Source organism: Falco cherrug, chromosome 7 (genome assembly GCF_023634085.1).
Source record: "Falco cherrug isolate bFalChe1 chromosome 7, bFalChe1.pri, whole genome shotgun sequence".
Taxonomy (NCBI): domain Eukaryota; kingdom Metazoa; phylum Chordata; class Aves; order Falconiformes; family Falconidae; genus Falco; species Falco cherrug.
The window spans coordinates 27,220,889-27,243,974 of NC_073703.1; the positions used below are offsets into that span (position 1 = coordinate 27,220,889).

At 54.4% G+C, this 23,086-nt stretch overlaps 1 protein-coding gene and 1 long non-coding RNA gene across 2 annotated transcripts; both read left to right on the forward strand.

Moving 5' to 3' along the window:
• Positions 1–359: 359 nt before the first annotated feature.
• On the forward strand, positions 360–4,455 carry ARF6 (ADP ribosylation factor 6). Its single transcript, XM_055716687.1, has 2 exons — positions 360–518; positions 599–4,455. The coding sequence occupies exon 2, from the start codon at positions 981–983 to the stop codon at positions 1,506–1,508; it is 528 nt and encodes a 175-aa protein (XP_055572662.1). The 5' UTR covers positions 360–518; positions 599–980; the 3' UTR covers positions 1,509–4,455.
• A 1,187-nt stretch (positions 4,456–5,642) lies between these two features.
• On the forward strand, positions 5,643–9,067 carry LOC129736505 (uncharacterized). Its single transcript, XR_008733212.1, has 3 exons — positions 5,643–6,400; positions 6,817–6,947; positions 7,815–9,067. It is a non-coding gene; the product is annotated as an uncharacterized LOC129736505 (long non-coding RNA).
• The last annotated feature ends 14,019 nt before the right edge of the window (positions 9,068–23,086 follow it).

A 23,086-nucleotide genomic window follows, 5' to 3' on the forward strand; every position in this document is an offset into this window, starting at 1 on the left:
GCCGGGCCCCGCCCCGCCCCGCTGCCGCCGGCCCGCTCCGCGCAGGCGCGGCAGGGCGAGGCAAGCGGCTACCCCGCCCGGCGGGCGGGGTAGGTGGGGCTGGGGTGGCGCACGCGCACCGCGCCTCGCGGGCGGGCGGGAGGGACAGCCCCGCCCCTCCCCTCCCGCCAGGGAAGGAGCACGCGCGGCGGGGCGGGGTTCCGGCCGCCACGGCCCCCGCGCAGCCGCAGTTCGCGCCCGAGGCCGCGCGGGAAGCGGAGTGGCGCGCGCGCCCTGGGCGGAAGGGGGCGGGTCAGAGCGCGCCCCCCCCTCCCCGCGGCCGCCTGCGGCGGCGCATGCGCGGGGGCAGGGGCGGCGGGTGGCGCCGCGAGCGGCCCGGCGGGCGGGGCGGGGGCGCCGCGCGCAGGCGCCCTGGCGGCGGAGGGGAAGTGAGGCGGGCTCGCGCGGCGCCTTTTCCGGCGGTGCTGGCTGAGGGAGCGGCGCGCAGAGGAGCCGGCCGCGAGCCCGCCGGCCCTGAGGTAACTGCCGCCCGCTCCGCTCCCCTCCCCTCCCCGCTCGCCGCGCCGCCCTGTCTCACGCTCTCTCCGTCCCTTTGCAGGCAGGACGCGGAGCCGCCGCCCCTAAGCCGGCATCCATGAGCTGAGGCGCCGGCGCGGGAGCCAAGGCAGGAGCCGGGCGGAGCCGCCGCCTCGGGCCAGGCGGAGGAGCGGAGAGCGGCGCGGCCCCCCTTCCCGCAGCGCCTGGTCCGCACCGCCGCGCCAGGCCTCCCCTCGCCTCCCCCTCCCCCGCCCCGCTTCTTCCGCAGCCGCCCCATGCGCGGCCGGCGCTGAGCCCCGCCTGCCCTTGCCCTGACACCCCTGGGCCGGCCCCGCTCCGCTTCGGCCCCCGCCCCGCCCGGGCTGTTCGGGTGGGTCGGCGCTCGCCCTCCGCTCCCCCCACCCCCCACCCCGGAGGCGCCGGGCCCCTTGGATGCCGCCGAGATGGGCAAGGTGCTGTCCAAGATCTTCGGCAACAAGGAGATGCGGATCCTGATGCTGGGTCTGGACGCGGCTGGTAAAACCACCATCCTGTACAAACTGAAGCTGGGCCAGTCCGTCACCACCATCCCCACCGTGGGCTTCAACGTGGAGACGGTTACTTACAAAAACGTCAAGTTCAACGTGTGGGATGTCGGGGGCCAGGACAAGATCCGTCCCCTCTGGAGGCACTACTACACGGGCACGCAAGGGTTGATCTTTGTGGTGGACTGCGCCGATCGCGACCGCATCGACGAGGCCCGCCAGGAGCTCCACCGCATTATCAACGACAGGGAGATGCGGGACGCCATCATCCTCATCTTCGCCAACAAGCAGGACCTGCCTGATGCCATGAAACCCCATGAAATCCAGGAGAAACTGGGCCTGACCCGAATCAGGGATAGGAATTGGTATGTGCAGCCCTCCTGTGCTACTACAGGGGATGGACTCTATGAAGGGCTGACATGGTTAACATCCAATTATAAATCCTAATGAGAGAGTAACTATTTAGTCTACAAAGAATTAAAGAAAAAAAAAGTAACCGACATGGCTTTCCAGAAGAATGATTCTCTACTGAAAAGTAAAACAAAAGCATCCATAGGATTATCATCACCTTTCTCCAGTTACCACCCTTTCCTTCTGCACACTTGACTGGATTCCTGTTTTAACTCTTCTTGCTTGGCGTTAGGATGCTCTAATCTCCGAATGTGACACGAACACAAGCACTAGATGCTATGGCAGACTTCCAGCAAACAGGGGAAAGACACATTGTAGACTTGCTAAGTAACTTTCTCCCCCCCCTCCCCCCCCCCTTTGATAGCCCTTAAGGTGGTTTGATTATTTTGGGGGATGGTTGGGGGAGGGATACCATTTTCAATGTATGCTTTCTGGTTCTACTGTTTTGATTATATTATTTTTTTTCTTCTATCACTTGCTGTAGATTGCTACTTTTTTGCATTCATGCAGAATATGTTGATAGGTCTACTTCATCTAGTAAACTGAAAATTATTGCTTAAAATCAAACTGCAGTCTGTCTTTTTATATTAAGGACTTTTTTTAAAGTTCTGTTAATCTGTAACTAAATAGTGACTCTCAGTCTGTCTTCATATCTCAGACTAATAATGAAACAAATTCTTGCCTACAGTGGCAGATAGTGAGAATACCATTGTAACATGTTCAAAGTGCATATCAGGCATAATGTTAACTAGGTAATGTAAGAACTGCTTTGAAATGTCAGCTGTGAAGTTCTGAACCATACATCATGCATGAGAAGGGATGCAAATAAGTTCCCCATACTACATAACAACCATATAGCAAATAAGACATGAATGATGTAATAGTTCCAGGGTAGATACTGTTCAGTTTTCGTCTTGCATTGCAAACTTAAATGATGTTTAGCTGCGGTTTTTACTACCTGTGTCAGTCTCCGAATCAATGCAAGATAGGTTCCTTCCAGAAAATGCAGCAATAAGGTGTATGCATTGCAACAAGTTTTACTTTAAATCACAGGTGTTTAGGCAAAAATCTAGCACTGACTTGCCTGTCTTGTGAGCGAGACAAATTGTTTTCATCTCAAGGCAGTTGAAGACTTCTAAATCTTAAAAGGGTTTCTGATTCTTTCCAACAGGCATGTAGTGGAGAAGGAAATACTGGGGTGTGTTTTTCCCCCCATTTTGTAGACTTCCAAAGGGGCAAGTTCTGTGCTAAGCTTTAATTGAGCTCGGTAATTTCTGACACCTGAATAATAGCCATTTTGAGGAAATCACTTCTTGGTTCAGTTTTCCAGGACTCGACTGAACTCATGCAAGTAGTTGCAGTCCTTCACCATCTGTCTCGGTAGCCGGTTGTTGCTGTAGTCCTGTAGGAAGGAAGCTATGTTGGATGTCTGAAGCCCATTGAGTAACTACTAATGGGAGCGGGGAGGGGAGAGAGAGAGAGAGAGTATACGACAATGAATGTAAACTTCCATAATTAGTTCTTAAAGGGCAAGCAGCTCATTTGCCATATCACAGTCTGTACATGTGACTGGCAAAAAAAACCCCACCCAGGATAAGTATTAGTACAAAAACTCAATCAAGTATTAATGCTGGGTGCAAAAAATGTTAAAGCAGCTGGTTCTTATTCAGCCTTAAGGATTAACTTCAGATTTCCTCAAGGAGTTAAACTCAATTGGGGAATTCTAGGAATGTATGCTACAAAACCAGAAGAAAATGGCTTTTTTTTTTTGGCTTTTTTTTTTTCCAAGGATATGGGTTTTACATGAAATTGGGGGCATTACACTACATTTTTGCAGTGTTGACTCTGCATGCTGAGTACATTGTATATGGAGCTCTTACCAAAGATGTATGGAAGATAAAAATACTGAATTAACTTCTGAAATTGAATTCTTTGGACCACTTAAAAGTTCCTTTAGAATATGGTTCCAAAAGACTTACCTTGATGTGGGTTGCAGATGGGACTGAATGGGTTCTTAAGCTAGAAGGTAGAGCATCAATTGACTATTAAGTCTTTGTAAGTTAAAGAAAGTCTGCAAAAGCTTAATGTAGAATAACTCCAATCTCAGCTCTAAAGAAGAGGAGGTGAGATTATTTTTTTTTTCACTCAAGGCTTTTTGCCATTGGAATATCATTGCTCTATTTTCTAGCTTTTTTTTTTTCTCCTGTTGATGTAATTTAACAAGTAGGTTGGTGGTATAAAGACTAAAAATACAAGAATAAGGTTACTGTTTTCTTCTGGAGCATAAATAAAATAGCCAAGCACAAAGTAAATGCCTAAACTGGAAAACTTGAAGCTCTGTTAATGGTTCTTGAACTTTCTTAAATCTATTCTCAGTCAACATGAAAACTTCAATAACTTCCATTTTTTGTCTAAGTTGATTTACTGTGTTTTCAAGTGCTGGGGCAGACTTCTTTGGTAGACTTTGCATTAAGTTGAATTCACAATTTTGTATTTCCTTAGTAACTTTGTTATTCTGTTTTTGTAGGTGAAAGGAAACTGATTATGCTTCTGAATTTTTTTATTGTCTTTTTTTGAGGGGGAGAAAAAGTTACTGAAACATGTGGCAGAGATGTCAAAAATAAATGGCCATTGCTACTGAACAAAATACAAAGGTTTCACTTTCAACATGTCCTTTATAGGTTGTAGCTGAACCTTACCACGAACTAGTGGCTCTCGGGCAGTAAACACAGCCTGTAGGATAAAGTGGCAATCTGTAAGAAATCCTATGATTTCAAAACTAATCTGGAGTTTAAGTGCATCAATTTGTGTTCATGTGAATTTATGGACTAAGTTTTGAATGGCGTTAATTGTGTCTGATCAGTGAATGAGTTTGTAGACTGTGATCTCCCTGACTAAAGTAAACAGGAATTTTGTGTTCTCAATATGGCTGTAGTGTTGGTAAAGAACTAATAAGCAGAAAATAAAGCAATTATACAGCGGAGCTCTCCTGGTATGTTACTTATATTTAATTATGAGAGAAACAGAAAGGGGCAATATGGTGCTGGAGTAGAGCATTCTGCCGATATAAAGAGGTCTCTGTTCTGTATCTTGCAGTTTTGAAAGCCCGTCTGTAATTCCTTTGAGACTTAGATTAGCGACTATTTTTATAAGTGGAAAGGATGATACTTCTTTAATACTCCCACTTGTAGTTCACAATCTTTAGCAAACTTTAGTGTCAAATTTATACTGCCTCGGTGCCAGCCCCACATAACTTGGGAAGGTGATCAGCTCCGTGCAAGGGCATGGAGGGACTGTGGCTTAGTGGGACAGCGCTGCGTTCCGTGGAAGAAATTACTTGGTCAGAAAGGGATGATGTTAGGCCAGCGTAGAAAACGCAGCAATGGACAAAAGGGTTGATGAGTGAATAGGGGTGCTTGTGGAGTGACAGATGTGGAGTTGGGACATCTTTGGTGCCTGAATAGGACGCGAGCGAGCTGATAAAAGGACTTGGGCAGGTGCAGTGGGGAACACATCGGGGGGCCGGGAGCCAAGCAGCAGGCTGGGGTGCGCGCAGTGGGCTATGGTTACTGCAACAGCTGCCGTCCTGCGGCCCCGAGGAAAGGCAGCGGTGTTACGGGAACCACCCACGGCTCCCAGCCTGGGGCTGGGCGGGCGGAGGGGACGGCGGAGGTCCTGAGGCAGCTCCCAGCACCCACAGCTGCAGGTGTGAGGCCAGGCACTGGCTGCTGGGAACTGTCTCCTTGTTGCAAAGCTTTTGGGAATCGTCAGGGAATATCACTCAGCCAAGGGGGAGTACCTGGGTGCAGGGGCGGTGGGCACACTGCAGCTCCCATCCTCCGCAAAGCCTTTTTCTGCCGGCTATTTAGGCTAGGCTCTGTCTACCTGGATGTCAGTTAAGGGTGTGGCTGTGTAAATGAACTTAACTCTGACTTTAATTAAACTACTTGGAGTTTGGAGACAAGGCTCCAGAAGAGTAAACTCATGTCTCTTTCATTGTAGTAGTAAGTAATTTTTCAAAATGTCAGCACTTATCGTTTTAGATCGGACCTTTGTTACAGCAGCAGTTAGTGTGACTCCCAAGAGCACCCTTCCTGAAGCGCGCTGTGACTCACGCTCCGGCAGGGCTCTTTTCCCCAGTCACAGGGCCGTGCTCCTTGTAGACAGGGTTCGGAAAAAATGTGCCTGCCACCCCTAATTGGAAATTAACCCTGCTAATAACGATAGTCCTCCCAAAGGAACGTCTGTTGGTTAAAAAAAAAATAAATTAGTTGCATCGTCAAAACAGCTGGCTGCAAGATCTGCGATAGCCAGTTGCTTCGCTGGTGGACCTGAGCATTATTTCTCTTGTGGCTGGGACCGCTGGGACCGCTGGCAGCGGAGAACTTGCTCTGGAGCCTGGAAACAGCCTCGGTGTGGGCACCGTGACTCACACTTCCCACTAACGCACGGCTGCGCTTTTTGTCTTGGATTTGTTTCTAGTATCTGTCCAGCCTGACGGGTTCGGTATGTGGAATCTGAAATCACCTTGGCTTTGGCGCTTTCTGGAAAAAAAAGAGCTTTCCCCTCGCCTCGTGGGGAAGCGTCAGCTTTCAAGGGCTGTTGGTGAGTGAGCGGCAGCTCTGCTCGCTAACTCTGTTCCTCTTTTGATGTCCTAAGCGCTGCTCCAGCCTGCGTTTCAGAACTGTGCCTAAGCACACCAAGATGCTTTCAGGACTTCAGGCCGAGGTGGATGACTTGCGCGCCGCCATCAATCTCGCTTTGAGAATTTGGAGCGTCATGAAGAACGGTGTAATTTTAGCCCTGCTGTCAGTTCTGGAGGGGTGAAGCGAGTGAGTCACAGCCCGTGGCGCTCGGCACCGAGGGACGCACCCCGACAAGCGCCGGGAGCTTGTGCGAAAGGCGGATTTTGGTAGGCGGTAAACTGGGTATGTGGTGTATTGTCCAGGAAGTCGCTCTTCTCTTGCTTAAGAACAGGTATCTCTGGCGTCCTTAAAAAAACATAGAGAGGAGAGGGGAAAAAAAAAAAAAAAAGTCAAGATGTGAGTCATCTGCTGAGCTCTCCAGCCTCAGAGTCTTACAGCGGTTTAACAGGCTTGGGCCCTTGCTTCGCCTCGAGAGAAATTTTTCCCTTGCAGAGGATGCACTCCTCTGTTACTGGTTTCTTCAGTTGCATCTTCTAGGACAACATTAGTTAAAAAAAACCCCAAAACTTAATTGGGGTAATTGGGGTTTAATGGCTGTCTTGTGAGAGGTGGAAATTGATAATGCTTGAAAATTGATAACGCTGGGAAATTATATTTAAATATATATATATAAAAAAATAACACTTTATTTTCCTTAGGAGTATTCAGATGAACGCCACCTGGAGAAGATCCCGCCTGGCTCAGCGTAGGTACCCCTTGTGCCCAGCAGCCCTTCAGAGCTGGTGAACACTCACCCAGTGGTTACACAGAGGAGGAAGCCGAGGTGCAGGTAACAGGCAGAACTCCTGAGCTTATTTCTGCATCTGTGCCTAGCATGGATTCCTTGTCTGAAACATAGCGGGGGGAGCGCTGCCTGGGCCAGGTGCTGGCTTCGTCCCCAAGTTCCTTTCTGATGGAGTGGGATCGCAGGGGAGGTTTTCTCTCTCTTGGTTACAGGAGATGACAAGCTGTGGAAAGCTGCAGGAAGACACTGTGTTACATGCTGACGGTCTTGGCTCTTTTGTGGGAGTGCAGTTTTATTCATGGTTTTTTTTGGGGGGGAAGCAAAAGACCTCAAGACAGCTTACACAGCCCTCAGCCTCTGCAGTTAGAGTAGGACAGATGGGGGGGGGGGGGGGGGGCTGGCAGACCTCAGCAGCTCGGGAAGCATTTTCCTCAGTTTAACTGGGACTACTTGAGGGGATGATCTTGCTCTTTGCATACCCGAGCTGCAGCAGTGCTCGTCCCCAAGCCTGCGAGCGTCCATCAGAGGAAGGTCCATTGCGGGGAAAGGTGCAGGCAGCCAGCCTCCAGCACCTGCCTGGATCGTTGCTGCTGGGGACAGAGAGGAGTGGAGGGAAAGCATCCAGGGCTGGCACCAGTGCCAAAATACCTCTGGCGTTCATTTGAAGCTGGTATTCGAAGAACAAACTCGTTACATGGGTTTGGAGGGCTGGGGCAAGGCTGCAAGGGGGAACTGACACTGGTGCTGGGTGCTGACAGCTTCTAACTTGGAAGTAACATTTGCTTGGCATACTTTCTCAGAAGGAGACTTTGCACTCTACGTGCATGGAACGTGGGATTGCATAGTCCTCGTGCTGTTAATATTTGCTATTTTTGCCCTGAGGAGCTTTCTACATTTTCCTTTTGAAAACAGGGGCTGTTGTGGAGCAGGCGCTAACCCCGTGGCTGTTAACTTCCTGCTGCCGCCCATCAGCGGACCGAGGTGCGCTCGTGCAGTTATCCCATTAGCTTAACATCTGCCAAAACGCCCTTTCCCCACAGGGGCTGGATTAGTCTGGAACTGACCCAGCTCCCCGGGAAGCTTTTCCTATCACGTACTTGTGGCTTTCAGTCCGCTGCCCTAACTGTAGCCAAACCCGGCTCCTGCGTCTCACCGTAGAGCAGGAAATTTCCGCAAGCAAAGCAGTGATTTGGCTCTACTTTTCCCTCCAAAGCAAGTCTAAGTCTTCAAATTGCACTGTGTTTAAATGTTCAAATTACATCCTATATATCATGTAGACACTTGTATTTTCAATCTAAAGGCTTGTTTCAGCTGCAATGACCTGTGCTGGACCGGTTTTCACAGCAGTACTGAAAAGAAAAGCATTTCAAGGGAGAGGTGAGGGGCAGCAGCAGGACAGACACCACCGGTGTGCTTGATTTCTTCTTGCTGCCCGACACAAAGGTTCAGGACAAAATTCCCCAGCACCTGCTGGCTGGAAGATGAGCCCAGCTCACCAAAGGCCAATGTGAAAGTCGCTGGCATCCAGTGCTGCGTTGTGGAAGGCGTTGAATTGCTGCCAATGAGCTGTCCCTGGATCTCGCCCTGGCTCATAACTTTGGACTAGTTTACGAATTCAAAGTCTTCTAGCCCTTGCCTCCAAGCACCTTGAGCATGTGGCACGTGTGAGCCAGGGTCACCGTCGGCCGGGCTGGGACACTGCTGCCTGGGCACTAGCGATGCTCCGGGGCTGGTCCTGCGGGGCTCTGGGGTTGCAAAGGCACCCTTCTGCCTCGGGCCTGCTCCTGGCCCTCTGTGGGGAGGGACGGGAATGTTTCAGACCAGGGTGGTGATATGTTATGCCTTAAGTAATGCCATCGGCAGCCTCGCAGCTGCAATCTCAGGATCTCAGCTCCCGCCTTACCTGTTGGGTTGATACCTAATGAAGAAATGATCTGCATTGTCCCCTTGATAGGAGGTTACACTCTCAAACACAGCACCAAAGCTTCCCAGCTTTTGTTTCCACTGTGGATCTTATTAATGATTTAATAACGGGGGAGGCATCTCCCTGTGAGGACGAGCTGCAGCTTTTTCACTTTGTTTGCGGTTGCCCATGGGTTTCCTTTACCCTCCAGGTCCCAGCCTGCCACCCTCACTCCAGCTCCACCCTTCCTTTTGCTCCCGGTTTTCAGCATCCCCCTAGCCCTGCGGTGCCGTGGCCGTGCCTTTAGGGAGAAGGGGCTCCACAGCTTCTCCCTTCCCTCTTCCAGGCTTTCCGGCAGCTCCTGCTCCCAGTCCTCCAGGAAACACTCAAAGTAGTGAAACTGGTTAATCACGTTGACACTGGAGGAGTGCTGGCATCCAAGTGGAATCTGTGGATTAACTCGTTCAGCCTGGTGTTTGCTAGCTTCTCAGCAGCCTGATGCATTATTCAGCAGCCAGGTTGCTTTTGGGCCTTCAGAAAAACTGGAGCTTCCCAACACTTGAGGGTTTTATGAACTGACGTTTCTCCTTCGAAGCTTGCAGCTTCCTCCTCTCTTGGACTGCTAATGAACGGCAGGCTGATTAAGGCCGAGACCCAGAATATTTTGTTGCTGGTTCCTGTAGTCTGGCGGGGAGGCTTGCGGCAAGCAGGCTTACTCCTGAGCTCCAACCCACCTCCCAGCCACCGCCTTCAAAAAAGAAGATGTTATTGAAGGCATTGGATCTGTGGATGTGTTTAACATCTGCCAACTCCCCAGCAGCCCCACGTTGCCAAAAATGCACGTCACGTCACCAAGGCAGGCTCCGGGACAGCCACGCCACAGCCGTGTGGGTACGGACCAGCCTGCTTCCAAACCTGCAGTTCAAGCCGGGGCGCTTGCGAATGACAGATAGGGAGGGTGAGGTGACTAATGAAGAATAAATATCCTGTTGCACCCTCGTTGTAGGCAACGATGTCTCAACACAGCAGTGTCAGATACGGGGAGGTGGAAGGGGGAGCACAGCTGGCTCCGTCATCCCTGGTTTTCTTTTGCCTCCAGGTGTAGGATAAAAAGGGGAAAGGCAGGAGCTGGGATGTTCCAGAGGAAAGCGGAGGATGGGGGCTGCATGGAGGGTGGCAGGGGCAGGAGAGTGACAAGTACCAGGCAGAGAAGCAGAGCAGTGCCTGGAGGAAGGCTCTTTCTTCCTCAAACACATTTTTTCCTGTTGGTTTCAATGGCAAAACCTGGACTGTGGTGTCCCGTCCCATCCGGTAGTGACACCTCTGAGTTTATGCCAGAGGAAGGTGTTTGTGGGGCCACAAAGTCTAAGATGGCAACTTTCCATCTTCTCTGATTTTTCAAGCTACTGCAGAGGAGCTGTTGCCAAAGCCTGCTCTCCATTTTAGAAACATAATTGAAATTATGCAAATGCTGGTGCGGCACCGGTGAGTGCCCGATGTGCCTAACGCCCCAGTGCGGCTCTGCGCCGATGTAAGGCTGCTTCAGCACCAAAGCCCTGCACCAGTCAGGGGGAGGCCGGGGGGCTCAGCCCTGCTCCGGCCACGGCTCCTGGTCCCGCCAGTGCCCACGCCGAGCAGCTGCTCCTGCTCCAACGATGCTCAGAGCAAAGCGCAGAGCTTGCTGCATTCATGCCAGAACACCCAGCGTGTGGAGCAGCGGCACCGTTGCTCGGCCCCCCGGTGTTGCCAAACGCTGCGGTGGTCGGGGCGCGGGGCTGCACTGGGGGCCGGGGTGGTGGGGCTCACACAGTGCTGGCCTGGCAGTGCTGCTGCGGGGGACCAAGGGTGGAAGCTGGAGCATTTGGGCTTGAAGGACCAGACTGAAACTTTCCCCGCGAGGCTGCTCTTTGCATTGCCACCCTGCTGCCCTCCAGGTACGCCACCCTGCCCCGATATGTGGGGCAGGGATGGTACCTGGAGCTGGTTACAGTTCAGACCTGGGATATGGTTCGGGCATTGCCCTGGTGACTTGGCCCCAGCAGGGAGCGAGCCCTGGCTGGGTGAGGGGCTCTTGCCCTTTGGCTGGGCAGCGCCGAAGCTGCGGTGGTGCTTTGCACCTCAGCCGCAGTGGTCAGCAGTGGGAGAGGTGGCTGATGAAGTCCAGGCTCATGGGAGAAGCTGGCTCGGTGGCAGCTTGATAGTGCTTTTGGAGCGGGATCCTGGGAGGGGCTGCTGATGCAAAGGCAGGCCCTCGCGGCGCTCAAAGTCCTTCTGCAAGAGACTTGCAAGAGGGAGGAGGTTTTTGCCAAAAGAAAAGCACTTCCCTCCCACACCCATCTAGGCCTTTACAACTGTGCGTCCCTCCATGGTTCCTCTTTTAGCACCAGGGCTCCTAAAAAAAAAAAAAAAAGTGTTGACTGCAGCTTTTCAGGAGGCTGCAGTGTGCTTGTGTCAGTTAATGCACAGCTTTTCCCTGGGCTCCTTCCCACTGTGGTTCTTAGGCTGAATGCAATCTTTTCCGGTCTGATCGCATGGCCGAGGAATGTATGTGCATATGCAGTGTGTGTCTGGAGTAAGTTAAGTGCCAACAGAGAGGCTTTCATGAGCAGTGTAGAGGAAAAAATGATGCCCAAGTTGCTGCTTCCCCAGTTCCCTTTGGGTTTGGGATGTCAACCCGGCAGGCGAAGGGCTGCTCTGTCCCGACCTCAGCGTCGCTGCCTGCATCGCGGGTGTGCGGCAGCGATTTCTGCCTCTCCACGGTCAATAAAATCTTTGCCAACTGGAACAAAAATATTAAATCCAGTTGGCTTGCAAGGTAATGCCGGCTAATAAATAAACGGGGTTGAAAAAAAGAAAACGCTGGGTGATCCAGCGTCACAAACAAGCATGTCATTCAGCGCTCCCTGCGAGACACTGCGGGAGGGTGCAGAGGGTGACGAGCGTAATTAAGAAAACAATTATTGCTAGATGTGAAGCTGCTTCCCAAAGACACCAGGAAATCCAGACTACAGCTGTACTGGCATTGCAAGTCCTGGCAAAGACTCTGTCCGTGCTGGAAGGGGGGTTGCATGTGGCACGTTTATTTGCTGGGTCCTAGTCCGTATTCTGGGAGAAGCATTCCAGGTGGGGAGTTCAGCATCCCCCCGTGGGTCCAAAACCCATCCCTCAGCTTGGGTGGGATCTGTGCTGCGTGCTCCCTCCCACCAAAATGTGGCTGGAAAATGCCAGCTGGGGCGGAGGAGTGGGAGGACCAGCAGCTCTTCCCCGCTGCCAGGGCTGGGTGATCCAGCACGAGCTCCCTGAGCATCTTTCCACGCCAGCTACTTTGTCAGCTTGGAGCTCTTGGAAAAAAGAACGGGATGATGTTTCTGTAGCAGAGCCAACATCTAACGCGCTCAACTTGGCTGCGGTCTGTGCGTGGGGCCGTGGTCAGGCACGGTGCTGGATGTAAAAATGCCTTTCCTTGTAGATCTAAATTAGATCTAAATCTAATTCTGCATGCTGAGGGTGAGCTCACCCACTCCCTGCTCCGCAAGGGCAGCGGTGAAACATCACACTTCTGGTGATGGCCACTGGAGCCTGGGACAGCAGCACCAGCATTACTTTTACTGAAAAGTGTGTTGGAGGGTCTCTGTGCATCCTCCAGCCAACCCAGTCCCTGCGGTGACAAATGAAACTGGGGAAGAGCGGCTGGGAAAGCCGGTGGCAGGGCAGCCAAGTGGGGACATGGTGGGGGAACCACAACTCCTGCACCCGCTCCTGCCCATGGGCATCTGTCTGGGTTTTATATTCATATCTCCCAACCTAACGTCCTGCTGGCAACAACACGCAAGCATGAAAGCCGCTCAAATGCTGCTTTCTGCTGTTGCACGCTGTAAGTGAAAGCAAACAAACCCCAGTGACTGCTGCTAGCTTAAACTGCAAAGGTGCATGTGGAGATATATATATAAATGTAGAAGTTTATCTCTACTGGTGTTCAATGGATCCCCAGCTAAAAGCATCCCCTTCTTGGGATGCTTAACCACTGCCGGTGTCTGCAGGGAAGCTGGGACTTACTCAGACCCCGGAGGAGGTGGGGACATGTGTGAGCTGGGACCACAGAGCCCGACCTGGTCCTGCACACATGTCCCAGACCTGAGCCTGGGGACGCCTGCTTGGACCCAGTCTTTTACTCTGGGGCAAAACCTTTGTGCTCAAGCCACAGCACCCCCTTTTTTGCTTAAGCTAAGGCCCCCTTATGCTGCTAGATGGCTGCTGGGGGGTCTCAGTAAGGAAAAAGGCCTCTGACGTGGCTCCTGGTGCTGCCTGGTGATTTTCTGGGCAGACACACCATCCTTGCTTGGTTTGCAGGAGACGGAGGGACTGGATCTGGGCGCTTCTGCCCTTTCTTTACATGATTGTGAAGCCCTGGGAGCAACCCCCCCATCTCAGCAGCCCTGTCTTCCTGGCACCAGCCCTCCTCTTCCCAAAATATCCCCTCCACAAAGCTCTCACAGCTCAAACTGTCCCAACAGCATTTGCAGGGCAGTGCCCGCAGGCCTTTCCACTGAATTATATATAATACTTGAGTTTGGGGTGGGTTTTTTGAGGGGCTTTTTTTTTGGAAGGAAATCTGTTGCCAAGCAATATAGCTGTGGCCCTGCTTTCTCCTCCCAAACCAAGACCTAAAACTGCGTGTACGCCTGCAAATATCTGACGTGTCTGAAGTGGGGTCACAGGAGGCTGGACCACAGGTAGTTGGCAGAATAGCGGCTAGTGGAATTGGGAGAAGGTTTCCCTTTCATTTTCCAGTGGCTGCAAAGTTGGAAGTGGAGGGTTGTTTGATCCCAGAGGCTGCAAGAGATATGGGGGATCCTGAGACAACGTAAAGGGGCCCACAGGGAGGGCAGCAGCGGGCTCTCCCCATGGTTTTACACCTGGTGTGTGTACAGTCTCCTAGACAGCATGTCATGTAAAAACATCGGGGTTTTCCCCCAAAAGAAGGGAATGCAATGCATGGAGCAGCCCCAGCCCCGAGCCATCTGTGGGGGTTAAAGTCAGAGAGCGAACACAGCACCTGCAATAGCCCCTCAGTGGTGCAGATGGGTGCTGGCGGGTGTAGATTAACGAGAGGGTCAATATTGAGCCATATCCCGCACTTGGGAGGCTGGCAGAGCCCGTGGGCCTCCTTGGGAAAGCTCTGGTGGGAGCAACGGCACCAGCCCCGTGATTGACTTTGGCCCTGGTGCGACAAGCATCACCCACGCCCCAGCCCTGGGCAGGGGGATCCACAGTTTTGCTTCAGACACAGCCGGGTTGACACCCCAAACCCAACCGCAGGAAGGTTTCACCGAAGAGGGATACCAAGTTTTCACGATTTCTTTTTCCCAGCTGCTCAGCCTCGGAGGGAAGTCACACTGGCGTGCTTTCCTCATTAACTGCCGTCAGATTTTCCAGACAGAGCCTCAGTGTGCAGCGCTGTAAATTAGAGTGATTCTCCTTTCTCCGCTGAGGTTGCTTAAGGAGCTTTGATTTAATGGGGTGTCAGAAAGCCCCCATTTCCCACCCCCAGCCTGCAGAGGCACTGGGATGCCCCGTCCCCCACTGCCACCCGTGTCCCTCCCTACATCTTTTCTCTCTCTAACGTTTTTTATATGTAACATGCAGCTAAAACGAAAGCAAGGTCGGCCGTGCCGGTAGCGCCTGCAGGGTGCAGTTCTGCAACCTCCCCCCCGGCTGCAGTTCGGGGCAGAAAGGTATTTAGCCCAGGAGCAAACCCCAATTTCGGCACAAGGATCGGCCAGTGCTGCCGGGGTTTGCACCAGTCCGGGTGTGTGAATGAAGGCAAGCTGTGATTTGCATCACCAGATCACAAGTTGCTTTTAAAGGATGTGACCTAATTAAGTTTCAGCTCTTTTCAATATGATTTTCATACTCACATGGCTTTTTGTGACCTGTGCAACCAGCTGTCCCAGCAGGGATGTTTCAGGCTTGGAAATCGAAGACGAGAAAACATTTAAATTCCCCCGCCAGGAGCAGCAGTGAAGGCAAACTCCAGGGTCTCTCCAAAGCCCCTCTCTGCTCCCAAATTTCACTTCCCACCGTGAAGCTGATGGGCTCATGGGGCTCTCCCCATCCCTGCAAAAAAAGGGGGCGTGTGTGTCTGCAAAGGCTCATCCAGAGATGGGCTCTGTGGGTAAGGGCTCCCAGTGCTGGCAGCTAGTGCTTTTCTTCCCCAAACCAGCTGATTTGTGCAGGAGAAGTTTGTTTCACAATAGGGATGTTTTATTATTATTAATTATTATTCCACTCTTTTTGGTGCTTGGGGCCAAAAAAGGGGGGTTCTTGCTGCACCGTGCTCCCTCCACCCAAAATACCACCCCGACCTTCACCATTGGCCCAGCGATGGGCTGGGTCCAAAGCTGGTCAACCAGAGGCTGCGAGAGCTGTAAAAATAAATCACCCCGGTGGCTGCGGCGGTGTGTGACGGATTGCAAACTGGAGCAAGTGTTTTCCATCCCAGTTCCCGCTGCTTGTGGTGCGAGGGGGCCCAGGGTCTCCCACCCCTCTTCCCAGCATGCCTTAAATCCAGCTGTTCAGCTGTTCAGCTGGATTTAGGACATGCTGTGAAGAGGGGTGGGAGAAGCTGGGGTGAACCAGGTCACCCCCTGGACCAAGTGTCCTTCCCAGGACTCAGTGGTGGGACACCTCCAGCCAAGATGGGTCCCATCAGACCCCACTACCCAGTCAGGGCTCCTAAGCACGAGGCAAAGCCAACCATCCGTTGCAACCAGACCTCCCCAGGAGTCTTTTAAACCCCAGTAAATATTGCTTTGAGTCTTAATTTTCCCCACAGGGATGTCTGGAGAGGGCACGTTCACTGGTGAGAGTAATGGATGTCCCCGAGGAGGGCATCCCGGGTGGCTTTTTGGCTGGATGAGCAGAATACCCTGCGTTTCCCTGTTGCTATGGCAAGGGTGAGAGCCGGGATTTTTGTGCATGGGCTGGTAAATCAAGCCTGTTCTGCACGGCTGATCTGCCCTCATATTAAGGGCATTCTTCACTTCCCCTCACAATTAGCATAAAGAAAAAATTAACTCCTGCACAGTGGACACCGGCCACCACTTTCTGCAGCGTAAAACCCTGCCGCTCCCCTGCGTTTTGGTAAGGTCAAAAACCTGTTGACCAAAGACGTTTGTCAGGCTGAAGGCAGCCCTCATGCTGATGCCCAGCGCGCACCGACCAGAGCCACATGTCACAGCCCAGTCCCTATGGGAGTGCCCAGTTTTGCTCCGGGTGAATCACACTCTTGGCTTTGCCAAACCCCACTGACGCCGGGTTTCAGTTGCAAACTGGGGATCTGGGTGTAAAGGGAGATTCTCTGAAGCTTCCTGGCCACCCTTGGGTGCCTCTGTCTCCCCCTCTGCCCACGGCTCCTGGGCTGTGCCGGCCACGGGGCAATGCCATGCCGTGGAGGTTGCTTTGCTGAGCACCCAGAGCAAACCGGCGGCAGGTACGAAGGACAATTCTGCTTCCCCCGGACCCTCTCTGCCACTCGTCCTCCTTTTCCTCACGGCTGACGCCAGCTGGGAGCGGTGCCCGCCCCAGCGGCTGCGCCCATAATCCCCGCCATGAGGTGCGGCAGGTATTACCTGTTCCCAGACTGCTCAAACTTGCCCTGGGTGGCTCGGGCAGTCCTGAGCAGCTCCCCAACTCCCCCAGGCCCCCCCAGATGAATGTGGGTCTTGTATGGCCAGCGCGCCGGCTGCCGCTTCTCCTGCTGGCGGCAGCTTTGTCACCCCAGGCAGTGGGGTGGTGACAGCAGGGACAAGCCATCCTCTCCCTCCAGCCTCCCAAAATAAATACTTGAGGACCTTCCTGGTGGTAAAAGGCAGTGGTGTCCTGCGGGGATAAGGGGTGACTGGTGACACAGTCTGACCTGGCTCCCACAGCACTGCTGAGTCCCCAGGATTTGTCCCTGGGATTCCCCATCACCGCCACGACGCGCTGAATTTGCCTGACGGATGCTTCATTTCAGGGGATGCTCTGGGTGGCCCCGGCCAGCCCCTGAGCTGGGAGGTGACGCGGTGACTTCCAGCTGCTGTACTACATCGCTTTCTCAGCTCCACCGGCTTCTCCTGATTTTCAGTTTTCTGGAGGAGTGGCCGTGCTCCAGCCAGTTTATCAGCTCCCGGCAGACCCGGAGCAGAGCCAGTGTCCTCCCCGAGCCCGGCATCACCCAAAATCCCAACTGCCAGCACTGCCATGCTCCTGCTGAGGGATGCACCCTGGGTGGTGGCATGGGCAGATGCCCATCATTTTCCCCCTCCACAGCAAATCCCAAAAGGGTCTCGAGCCCCCCACGCCATGGCTCAGGGCATTGCTTTCCTCAGGCGAGTTTATCTCGTCCAGCACCAGTCACAGAGCAACCCGCCGCCTTGCTTAAGAGGAAACGAAACAGCCACCGTTAATGACAAGTGGCCACGTGCAGCCCCCTCCCTTCGGCACAGCCCTGCAGGGGCTTATCCATGCCACACACCAAAAACCGCAGCAGCTACTTAGTTCGAAGGTGGGGTTTTTTTGGTTATTTTAACACTAATTAGGTGTTTGGGCCAACTCTGGGTGCGGGTTGCTGTGTGCTCCCTGCCCCCCGGGTTGGGTTGTCCTGAGAGGTTCCCTGCAAGCTTGGCAGCACGATGGCCAATGTCCAGAAGATTTGGGGAGCTCATTTCTCACTCATTTCCATGGAAATGAGGCATTTCACTCCTCTGGCAGAGTGGGAGCACCATGGCAGGACAGGGGTGGGAGGACCCCGCCCCTCGTGATGCTCCTCTCCCCACCTGGGGCTGGAGCTAGCACCCATAGTCCTTTCATGGGGCATTTTTGATGTTTCCCCCTCGCTGGGAACCTCCGAGCTGCTCTTTATCAGCAAAAAGCACAGCCCCATCCTGAGAGCTGCTCACCCCTCTGCCTCGCCGCAGGGTCCCCATTTGCTTTAGAGACCCCTGGACCCAGGAGGGGCAGGATCTGACCCTGCAGGTACAGTCAATACCAGCAGCTAAACAGGCTCAAAAAGGGCTGCCTGTAGGACTGCAGGACATCACCAGGAAAGGATGACTCCATCGTTTGCTAGCAGCTGTTGGGTGGGTTTCAGTAGCTGCTGATCCGTTTGGGGAGTGCATGGCGGGGGGACACAGCCCCTTCCCATCACATGGCGGTGGGCAGAGTAGCCTCCTTCATGCAGAGGTGCCCAGAGCATCCTTCATCCCCGGCACTGCACCTTCAGCCCAAGCAGAGCCCAGAGGTTTGTCCATGGAGGGGGTGAACCTCGCAGCCCCCCTACACCCATCCCCGAGGGCCACCCGTGGTGCTGCAACAAGCGATTACACTGACCATCCCAACCACAACATCCAACCCTGTCCATCAGCCCCCACCAATAATCCCCCCTGACAAAAGACCCCGAGGGCAGCTCCCGCCCCTGCCAGTAATTCCTCCCCTGCGCCCTAATCCCCCTGCCCTTCTGTCGCAGCAGCGGCCAAATCCAATTAACTGTGCAACGATCGCACTCCACACTCCACCCTGCCGGTCCGGCGGGGGCTCAAACAGAGCTGGCAACGTGTCTGTGGCACATGGGGACCCTCAGCGAGGTCCCTTGGGGACGGGGGCTGTGGGGTGGCACTGCCGGGGCTGGAGAGGAGCCATCCTTGCCCTTTAGTGGGGTTTATTCCCCCCAAAAAGGACCTTTGATAGCCAGGAGGTGCGTGTGGCATGGCATAGCCCCTGGTGTGAGGGAGGGGAGGTGGTGTAGGACTCATGGCTGTCACTCTGCTCAGGGTGACTCTTTTGTCCCATTTACCCAGTTGGCTTGGCCGCAGCATTGGCTTCCGAGGTGCCATGGCATACAGCAGTGGTACGGCAGCCATCACGCCCACACGGGTCTGACTCAGCCTCCAAGACCCGACAGCCACTTGCACAGGGTTCGCCATGAGCCCCCACGCTCCGTTTCACATATCTGGTTGCAGAGGAAGATGCTCTGCTCCTCCTCTGGCCTGGCAGGGGGGGCGGGAAGGATGCTCTCCCACCCAGCCACCCTCCTAAGGCTGCCGATGACTTTTCCCACGATCCGATTTGCAAAACCAAAAGACTTGGGGCGGAGGTACCACAAATGCAGGACGGCCCTGACAAACCCCTGCCAGGAACAGGCTGCAGTCAAATAAACAGCCCAAATGTTTGTACTTGCAGCCTTTGCCGGGGCAGTGACGTGGATGAACTCGTGCTGCAAGATCGGGATGTGAAATCAGATATTTTGGGGGATGGCTGAAGCTCCCGGGACAGAAAGGAGGAGCGGTGCAAGGGGAACTGGAAGACACAGAGGGCAACGCTGCACAGGGAAGGGGGTTTGGTGAGGACCACCGGGGACATGCCACAGGGGAGATGCTGCCTTTCAGGGCATAGACAGGGGAAAAGGTGCATGATGGTTGGCCCTAGGCGGCGGCAGAAGTACCAGGCAGCACCTTAAATCAAGTGGATAAATGTGTGGAGGTGGAGGCTGAGTCCAAGGGGACGAGGGTTGACCTGGCCAGGGGACGGCCGAGGGCGGTGCATTGGCCATCGGCAGCTGCTGTAAGACCTGAGCTAATGTTTAGCTTTGGACTTTGCCAAGTTGTCCAAGGGGTGAAGGAGGACGAGGGTGGGAGAGATCCAGGTGGGGCGGACGGTGGTTGCGAGCTGAGGCCGGGGCTTGGCCCACACGGCCATGGCACCTGCCTGAGCTCTGGCTCAGATGGGGTGTGATTTCTGGGTGTAATTCCTACTGGTTTGGTCCCGGTTCAGCAGGAGGACATTTGCTGACAAGGCCTTGCTGAGCTCCCGTTTAGCTCAGCTCTTCATATAATGCTCAGCCCTTCCCGATTTATTTTATTCTCAGCACGCCAGGCTGCAGAGGGGCATTTGCAAGGGCTGACTAAGGGGACATCACTGTGGAAAGGACGAGGAGCCTTGGTGGCATTGCTGACAAGGCTGCAGAAGCAGCCCCGGCACTTGCACAGGGCTGAGCGTGTCCCGCTAGCCTGGATAACCTGCCCTGGGAGGCACCTCGTCTCTATTTAAACCCCCCTCTCCTGGGATGGTATTAAGGACGTGTCTATTAAATTGCTCTGTGTCACTCCGGCACGGCTTGTCCCTGTCACCACCCACGCTCCCCAGGCAGCTCTCGTTTGACCATGGCCACGTGTTTCCTTTCCATCCCCATCACCTTTACCCTGCAGCATCCCAGAGCTTTATGTTTTGAGTTTTGCCTCGCCGGGCAATTTTGCATAGCAACATTTTTCCAATCCCAAATTATTCTAATGACACCAGCGAAGAGCTAAAAATAGGAGAAAGGCTTTTTCTGCCTCTCCCCCACCATCCGCTGCTGGGAGCATGGGGACGGCGCTGGCAGCGGGAGCCTCCGAGGTGTTTGCGGGGAGCGTTTGGAGAGTATCACACCTCCCCTTTCCCAGCCGTGGATCTTTAAATATCTGGCCCAAATCCACACGAGCTTGTAGCTGTTTAACTCTTTGCATTCAAATCAAAAGGAAATTGGGCACCTAAAAGGGCTGGACAAGGACATGGGGCAGTGGGTGCGACACCACCCTGGGGAGCTCTTGCGTGGGCCAGGGCAGGAGGCACTGAACTGCAGGAGGGACCCCCGTGGTGTGGGCTGCAGGGACGCGGCGGCGGGGTCCTCCTGGCTCCCCAGGGGACCTCCCAGCTCCCACAGGGCTCATGGCACCCTCCTGCCCACTTGGCTTCCTCTTGCGCCAGGGCCCTTGGAAGGCTCTGGGCCCTGTGTGCGGTGGGAAAGGCTGTGAGCCAAGGTGGGAAGCAACCCCCGCACCCATGCCGCTCTCCCCAAAATGATGCACATCCCAAAAAAGTGATGAACTCCTCCAAAGAAGTGATGCACTGCCCCAAAATCAGCCACGCTGAATTTGGTACCTGAACATGCCTGGCACGGTGAAGCAGCAGCGGGGGGACACCTGAGCTGTGCTCGCTGCCATGGATGTCACCACGAGCAGGGTTTTGGAAGCACAGAAAGGGGATGGAGGTGGCGGCAGCCCCAGAGCATGGGTGTGTAGGGACATGCTGCTTCCCCAAACTTGGCTTTTGGGAGCTGCTTCCTCCTTGCCGCACACCCGGCTGCCGGCTTTACCCCTGCCTGATGGTGCCTTGCTCCTGAGCTCGTATCCTGCCCCAGGTTGGGAGCGGTGGATGAGCCAGCACCAACAGGAGATAGAGCCCAAAGCCCCTCCAGGACCCCCCACCAGGCACAGCAGTGGTGATTTTCCCTTCAGGATGATGCTCAGCACAGCACGTGTTGGGTTGTTTCACTGTTTTATTTTCATTTAAGGCATCTTATGGGACCCCATGCTCACTGAAGGTGGCCGGAGCTTGGGAATCCACAGGGACACATGGACAACACGCCACCACACGGCCTCACCAGCCCTCAGAAGCCACCACACCTCAGCTGGGTTGAGCTCACGCTGCCAGCCTGTGCAGGGGGAGCAAAACGTGCGCTGCTATCCAAGCACGAGCAGAAAACCATCACCAACAACTTCATCCATGGCTTCAGACCGGATTCCCAGAGGATGCGCTGGGTATGAGTCCGTGCATCACCCTGGGCATGAAAACTGGTCCCAGCATGCAGGCAAGGGTGCCTATGGCGAGCCGGGGAGCAGCCAGCCAGCCTGGCATCATATCCATCCCCATTAGGGACACAATGGCATTTTTTTTTTCCCCTTGGGGCAGCACAGGTCCTAACCAGAGGCAAATTAATGCCCTGCACCCAGGCCCTTGGGCCAGGATTCTGCTCAAGTGGAGCTGGAGGAGGGCCGGGCTCCAGCGGGTGGTCGGAGCAGGAGGAGAAGCTGTGGCTGCAGAAGGGAACAGAAAGGCCAGCGAGCCGGGAGGTGACGGCTGCCCTGCCACACGCCGGGGATTACACTGGGGTGCAGCAGCTCGGCCCGGCCGCGAGACGGATGAGTCAGAGGTTTCAGGCACAATGGGAAGCGCGGGCTCAGCAGGGACTGGGACGTGTCGGGATGGGGACGTGTCGGGATGGGGCCTCAAGGTCGCTGAGCGCTGCATCACCATGAGCGAAACCTCTGGGGCAGGGCACGGAAGAAGGCTTTTGCCCGCCTGGTCCTGGCGAGAGGAAGGAAATGGGTGAACTCGTGGCAGTGCGTGTGAAGAGGCCACGCTATGCGTCCTGCCGCCAGCCGGACCAGCCACCAGCATGGGGCTGCTTGCGCTTCCCAGCAGGCGCTGGCAGGGTACCAGGGACCACATCCCAGCTCGGCAAGAGCTGTCTCCAGCCCGGCTGCTTCCCCAAGGCGTCCCCACCTCTCTCCCGCCTACTGCCGTCTTCTCCCTTATGCAGTCTTTTCCTTTTTACAAAAAAAAAAAAAAAAAAAAGCAAACCCATAAGTGCAAAAGGACTAAAAAAATAACGAAGCCGCCAAAGCTGCATTGCCACTCGTTCTGCGTCACCCCGACAAGCCCTTGGCTCCCCCCACAGCTTGCGAAGGCAGAAATACTTGGCACACGCTAATTACAAGCATGAAGACAGAGGTGCTGCTTGTGGGCCACGCCGCCTCAGGCACACGGGCCTCACAGCTTGCAGCAACAGGAGAAACCTCCCACGGCAAACCTGGGGTGGACTAAGCCATCATTCCCAAAGGGCAGCAGGAACCATCCTCCAGAAACATCTCCAAAGGCCAAAAAACCATTTGCCGGAGTTGCAGCCACCGCTTTCTCTGCTCATCAGCACCTTCCTTCCCCTTCCCACAGGCCGGGGGCTGGGAAAAGGATATCCTCAGAAGGGGCCGCTGAACTTGGATGCCAGCATGGACCACACAGCCCATCGCCCTACCGAGGTGTCACTCCCCAGCACTGGGAGCACCCAAACACTCGCACCCACGCCTGCAGCTGCCCACCACCGTAGGAGCAGGCACTCGCTGGCCTCTTTGTTGCAAAGCCCTCACCATTCGCTCACAGCAGAAAATAAAACTTTTCTTGTTTCACGGTGTGAAAGAAGACAGCTGCTGGGCCACGAGCTGGAGGTCCCGCGGCTTCCCCGCCCCTGGGGGGACAGGAGGCATGGCCGTGGCTGTGAGCCCTTGGCAGGTTTGGACCTACGCCATTTCAGGAGGCGAAGGCTGTGATCCCTCTCCCTGCATCCCACATGCTGGCAGCCACAGAAAATTGAACCCTCCCCTCCCGCCTGCCCGTGGGACCGTGCCCGCAGCACGCGCCGGGCCCA

What these genes read in the sequence shown, in the direction of transcription:
- ARF6 (XM_055716687.1), top strand. Translation starts at nt 981, where the DNA reads ATGGGCAAGGTGCTGTCCAAGATCTTCGGCAACAAGGAGATGCGGATC.